The following is a 6354-nucleotide window of genomic DNA, read 5'->3' on the forward strand; positions in this document are numbered from 1 at the left end:
GAGTTTACCTCCTAACCTCCAGGCTCCCGTTGGGACCTCTCAACCTTCTCAGGTCACCACCCTTCCCTTTTCACAGAAGTGCATGACACCAGGTGTACCAAAAAGGCAAACTGGACTTTATTATAAAGTTGGCTACAAAGTCACCGCAGCACCACGAGGTGACCACCTGGGTAGTCCCAGGCAGTTGGGCAGCCGGGTGAGTCCCGCACCAGGTACACGCACTCGTGCAAGCACACGTGTGACGGCGGCAGGTCTGCCTTCCTCCATCGGAAAGGAACGTAGCGTCTCTTCGCGCCCCCCACCCCAGGCGCGGGGCGCAAAAGTCACAAGAAGGGCCGCCAGGGCGGCAGAGTCCATCGGAATTGAAATCCCGTTACTGGTGTGTAGAGAATTCTACGTGGGTGTCAAGAGCCCCTCAGGGCACAGGCTGGCCCAGGTGGGCACTGCCTTTCCCCCACCAAGGCCCAGGGGTGGCTTGGCCCCCCGGAGTGGAGAACTGGCCCAGGCCCATGGGGCAGCGCGGGGCGGGGGAAGTGAGACTCCCCCATTCTCCGCTTGAAATCCCATTCAAGGAAACTCACTACGAGTGAATACAGATTGAAATGGAAACTGGGATTGCTTGATGTCTCTAAATTTTAAAAAGAAGCTCCCCTCCCTTGCCCTCCCACCTCCCCCCCCCAAATCCTGCAGGGCCTAGGGAATCGGATCTATCCCCCTCTGGCCCCCAGAATCCCCCCAACAATCCCGGGGGGGTGGAGAGCGGCTCCATGTCTTGATGACAATATGCCATACTTGACGACGTTAAGTCACAGACTTATTCAAAACGTTGGTTCCCCTCCACTTCCATCTGCAGAGAGAGAGAGAGAGAGAGACAACAGTCAGTTAGGCCTATTAGGAAAGACAGGCTGAGGATGTGGTGCACTGTTGGCACATAGTATGGGCTTCCAGTACGCTGGTCCAATGACTGAATGATCACCAGAGGCTCAGAAGATACGGGAGTAGTTTGGATGAATGGAGTGAAATTATGTCTGTGGTTTTGGAAAGGATGGAGCCATAGCAGGGACACTCTGTCGGGGCCAGGGGCTGAGCCCCACTCTCTTTCCCAAACTCCTATAAGCTCTCACTCTGTATTCCCTTTGGGGGACAAAGAATACTGAGATAGAGCTCTAAACCCGCTTCCATCAGTTTGTTGTGCAACCTCAGGGGAGTTTCTTTAACTTCGGGATCTTGACTGTCTTCATCTGTAAAATGGGGTGGGATGGCTGATCTAGGTCCCTCGTAGAGTTAAGAAGCACAAACCGTTACCCAAGATTCTCTTGCATCTTATCCCACACCCCTAATCTCTGCCCCCCAGGCCTACTTGTCCAGAACTTCCATATTGTTTTCATTAGTTCTTATCCTAACCGCTATCCTACACAGCAGGTGATCTTATCCTATTAGTGAAACTGAGGAACAGAGAGGGCAGTTTACTCATCTAACTCCACCCAGCACCTCATTGGCAGGAGAGGAACTTGAGTTCTTGAACATTTTAGCTCAACTCACCTTCATGGAAGCTGTCTTGAACTTGGCTCTGGAGTTGATGCAACTCATCAGTAAACCCATCGTAGGGGAATGCTGAGACACCTGTCTCAAAGGCGGTTTCGTATGTGGCCAGGTCCTCCAGGAAGCTGCTATCTTCTGGGGACAGGTTGTTGCGAGGTGATGGGGCCCCTCCTGGGACTGCTGCCTCAGGATCCTCTGAACTCCATTCCCCATTGGGGTCTGGGGTAGAGAGATCCATGAAGATGTCTTCCACGGGCGTCTCTTCCAGGAATATATCAGGGTCAGTCAGGAAATCCAGGTCCTGGCATTTCCAGGGTTTTAGGTCCAGGCTGAGCACAGGGGGGCCAGCTCCTGCCAGGGAAAGGTTAGGGTCCAGGGGCTCCAGCCCGCCAAGTGGCTCTAGCCCACCCGTGCCAGCCTCTGCTGAGAAGGGCCTGTCCATGCCCTGAGCCAACTGGCTGATCTGCTGGATAAGACGGTCTATCTCATTCTGCTCCTTCTCCGAATAGTGGAAGAAGCTCTGCTTGACTGGAGAGGCCTCAGGTGTAAGCAGGCCTTCGGGCACCAGGGGGACATCCACAGAGAGGGGGCCCCGGAGCTGGGCTAGGGCCAGGAGTGTGCAGTCCCCATTACCAGGGCTGCTAGGACTTGGGGGCAACTTCTCATAGAGAAAACTGCATCCCTCCTGGGCGAAGTAAGTCTTGGTGGGATTAGGGCTCAGTTGCTCTGGGAAAGTTTGGCTGGGGCTGTTCAGGTGTGCTTGGAATGCTGTGCTTGGAGAAGTCACCTGCTCATGGGCAGGGCTGTTCAGACGCTCTGGGAAGGTGGCAGTGCTGGGAAGCAGCTGATCTGGGAAAGTGGAGGTGCAAGGATCTTCATAGCTTCTGGCTGAGGTTTCAGTCAGTTGGCCTTGTAGTGGGCTAGTCAGTGGATCTGGGAAAGTTGCACTGCTGGGCGTCAATTGATCAGAGAAGGTCACAGTGCTCGGAGTCAGCTGTTCTTGGAGAGAGCTGGATGGAGTGGGCAAGTGGGTCTGGAAGGGCTCATGGAGGCTGAAGAGGAAAGCACAGCCTCCCGGCTGGTGGGGCGTGTAGGGTGGGGTGCACACAAGATCCTTGCTCAGGTCTGCTTGAAGAGAAGGCTCAGGGCCAGATGGGAATGTCAGGTAACTGAAGCCAAGCTCTTTGGGGGGTCGGGGAAGCTCTTCTGGTGTTGAGACAGCACCCAGCTCAGGAGCACTGGGGAAATTGGTGCTTCGGGGAGGCCCCATGGTGAAGAGTGGATTAGGGCCAGAGCATTGCTCCTGCGAGAGGATGCTCTCCGGGAATGAGGGCAGCATGGTCGGGGTGCCCAGGACATAGGCTGCCTGGGTTTCTTCAGAGTTTAACTGCTGGCGGAGGCTCCAGGCTTCCGTGTCACTGGAGAGGAGAGAAGAGGCAGCCGGTAAGGGTGTGGTGTCCATTCCCAGAGAAGTTCTCTGATTTGTATCTCCTCCATGTCCACCTCAGCTGCCTCCCAGGCCCCTGGCTTGCAGCTCACCTGATTGGGTAGTTATTGGCAGTAATGGGACCCTCCGGACCTTCTGAATATAAAAGGCAATAAATCCATGCCCAGCCTCCAGGCTTGGCCAGCAGTCTCACCACCATCTCTGCTTGAATATCTCCACTCTCAGCCACTGAGGAGAAAGAAGAGATGCAGAGTTAGGACGCCCATCAGACAGCACCACCTATTCTCCCCACTCTCTGACCTCTCCACTGAATTGGGGTATTCATGACATCCTCTTTTCTGACTACCTTAACCTGCACCATTCAACTCCCCACTTTGACCTCACCACTCAGAGTCCCCCAGTTCTGATTCTATTCTCACCTTGACTCCTTACCCTAGTGTTCACCCTATAGCATCCAAAGCTGTTAGCCTCTGATATCTCCCCGACATCAGTCTTGATCACAGCCCTTCTTGGTCAGGTTTCCCATGCCCTTTCCCAACTCCCTGTCTTGTCCTCAGCCTCTCTGGACACTCACACAGGCGGTAGTGTTGAGCAGAAGCGTGGCCCAAGTCCTCAGGGTGCAGCAGTCCATACCATGATTTACAGAGCAGTTCACTGCGCTCAAAGCCCAGGTAGATTAGGACACTGGGAAGGTGGAAAGGATGAGGTCAGCTTTCTGTTTTCCCTGCTTGATACCCAGGCATCTCACTCCCTCCCAGGTCTTCTGCACCCTTAGATCCCATCCTCCCTGTCCCTGACTCCAGAATCTAGGGTCCCCTCACCTCTGACCTGCCTTTTCCCTGGAGTCTGAACACTCTGGGCTTACCTCTCTGAGATGTCCAGCAGGGCCAGGTCCTTAGCGTGATGGCTCTGGAACATGGCCAAGAAAAGTGAGGCAGGGCCAGGACCAGGGCCAGGGCCAGGGCCAGGGCGGGGTCTTGTCTCCAGTGGAGCACAGAAAGCTGTGAACACAGGATTTCCTGCCCAGTAGGCCCCAGGTGGGTGAGCGTGGAATCGGCCTCGAATAAGCACCAGTTTGTTGCCTGCACTCTGGCGCCTGAGGGACTTGGAAGTGTTGAAGCGACAGCGGAAGAGGCGATCTAGGTGAGTGAAGAGAAAAACTGGTAAGAGAGTGAATGGCTGAGAGAGATGGCAAATGGGAAGGAGCAGGGCAGCAGGAGGCATATTGGATTGAGGAAAGGAGAAAGGAGTTCTCACCATTATCCAGAGCGGAGGGCAGGGTGAGTTGCTGGCGCACAGTTAGGTGGTCAGCTGGGTCAATGATGTCGTAGATACTGTCACCCTGGGCAACCAGGTCCACCTGGAGAAAGGTAAAGGAGAGATGACCATTAATGAAGGCAGCAAGAGCCAATCCTTGGCACATAGCATCTTGTAGGCTATAACTTCCTCCCCTGTAATTCCCAGATTCTCAAAAGTGGAAAACTCATTGTGTTCCCATCCGTGCTGCAGTCCAAGCTGAAACGGTCCTCAGCACTCACCATGGAGTGGCCCAGATGCTCGCTCACACTCTCAGAGAGATATAGCAGCTTCCCCTCCGCCGTGAACACAAGCAGGAATCCAGGTAGTGCTGCCACTATGTCTTCAAGCTCTTGAGCTGAGAGAAGCCCTGTGGGGCCCGCCAGAGGAGTGCCTGCAGAGTGAGAAGACAGGGTGAGTCAGGAGGAAGACTGGGAAGCAAAGCAGAAGTGAGAAAGACATGGAGCGGGTTTCAGAAAATTCTGAGGAATTTCTCATGGACCTGCTTCTGCACACACCTGTTGACCTGCTGCCCACAGCTCTTGCCCGGGGAACCTGTTGCTGGATCTCTCCAGCCAGCGAGCCCTTCGACTTCTAAGTCGGGGCTGGGGCTTTGGCGGGTCTGTGTTTCAGGACCACGGACAGCGCTCCAAAGCCGACCGAGCGTTCAGCACCGCGGGCAGTGCCTTGCAACCCGGTGGTGCTGTCAGCACCGCGGGCAGCGCTCCACCGGCTGCAGAAGAGCCCTTCCAGTATCGTGAACAGCATCTGTGCTTCCCCAGGCTTTGGCGGCTCCGTCCCTGTAACTTCCCGGGTTTGCCTTCGCTGGCTCCCCGGAGCGCCTCTACGCTGGTGGGGACTGGGGCCATTCCGTCCTGGCTCTCCCCCTCCCATAAGTCTGGCACCAGGGACACTATCCAGGCTCTCTAATCCTCATTCAGAACTAAGGTGAGGTTTGGACAGAACTCAGGAGGAAAAGTGGGAATTCCTGAGTTCTCCTAGTTCCTTCTCACCCCAGCTCGCCGACACGCTGCCCTAGACCTGCGGCAGTCCCAGTGGGTTCCCTCTGCTTCACTCTCCCCGGCGCGCGCCAGCTCGTGTCTCCGCCCCAGTTTGCTCACCTCCAGCGAAGAAGACGCCCTTGCGAGTGTAGATGCAGGCAAGACTCATAATGTGCAGGTAGGACAGCCGGACCTTGTCCGCTTCGGCCAGCGGCAGCAGCTCCTTGAGGTTCCGGATCTCAGCGTTGATCTGGTCGCGGCGCGCCTTGGAGGCGCCCTTGGTGGAGCGATACATGACTAGCGGCTGCGGAGCTCCAGCTCGGGCGCTCCGAACACCTGCGTTCCTGTCCCGACGCACCGGTGGCTTCCTCCTTGCTTCCCCGTCTCTCGCTCAGGCTCTTTCTCTCTCTGTCTCCTCTCCTGGGCTCCGCTCGGCTGCGCTGCCCCCCTTGCCTGCCTTGTTCCGCCTTATATAGCTCCTGTCAGGCGTGGGGGGCTCGCTTTAGAGAAAGGGGGGGCGGGAGGCTGGGCTAAGCAAGCTGCAGCGGGAGCTGCTGGCTGGGGTTGGGGGGGCGCGCTCCTCCTCCCTCCCAGGCTTCCGACGTCATCCCATGACGTAGAACGAGAGCGGGAGGGGTGCCGGGAGGAGGGGGGGAACGCAGGCTGCGGAGGGGGCCGCGGCTGGCGGCAGCTGCGCCGAGAGGCAGGCGCTGCTTTAGGAAGGCCTGAAAGGGGGTGCAGGGACCCAGGTATCCTAATGTATTCAGCTGAGGGAAGGGACAGGGCAAGGGTTGGGGCGGTCTGAAGCCCCTGGCAGGAGAGTCTGTAGAGGGGCTCGCTCTGACAATGATTTTTCTGAAGAGATAAGGGAAAGGGGAGGAGCAGGGTCGTACACAAATCCCCCCTCTCTATTTGCCAAAGGTCAAGTTCGTCTGGGGCGGGGCGATGGGGGTGGGGAGAAGGACCTTCCTTGGCCTCTGTGGGATAGGTCACAGCTGGGGTTTCTCTCTAGGGATTACTCAATCCGGGATTCCCTTAGTCACTTTCAAAGAACATATCTCCTCCTCC

General features: G+C 56.5%; 1 protein-coding gene across 1 annotated transcript; it reads right to left on the bottom strand.

Annotated features, from left to right (window-relative positions):
- Positions 1–818: 818 nt before the first annotated feature.
- On the bottom strand, positions 819–5581 carry NPAS4 (neuronal PAS domain protein 4; the record flags this gene model as incomplete). The annotated part of the gene is made up of 8 exons (XM_079929339.1): positions 819–847; positions 1543–2960; positions 3082–3217; positions 3564–3673; positions 3855–4128; positions 4247–4349; positions 4528–4679; positions 5407–5581. The coding sequence occupies 8 exons, from the start codon at positions 5579–5581 to the stop codon at positions 819–821; spliced, it is 2397 nt and encodes a 798-aa protein (XP_079785465.1).
- Positions 5582–6354: the final 773 nt, after the last annotated feature.

The sequence above is a fragment of the Stenella coeruleoalba genome (assembly GCF_951394435.1).
Source record: "Stenella coeruleoalba genome assembly, chromosome: 8".
NCBI classification, from domain to species: domain Eukaryota; kingdom Metazoa; phylum Chordata; class Mammalia; order Artiodactyla; family Delphinidae; genus Stenella; species Stenella coeruleoalba.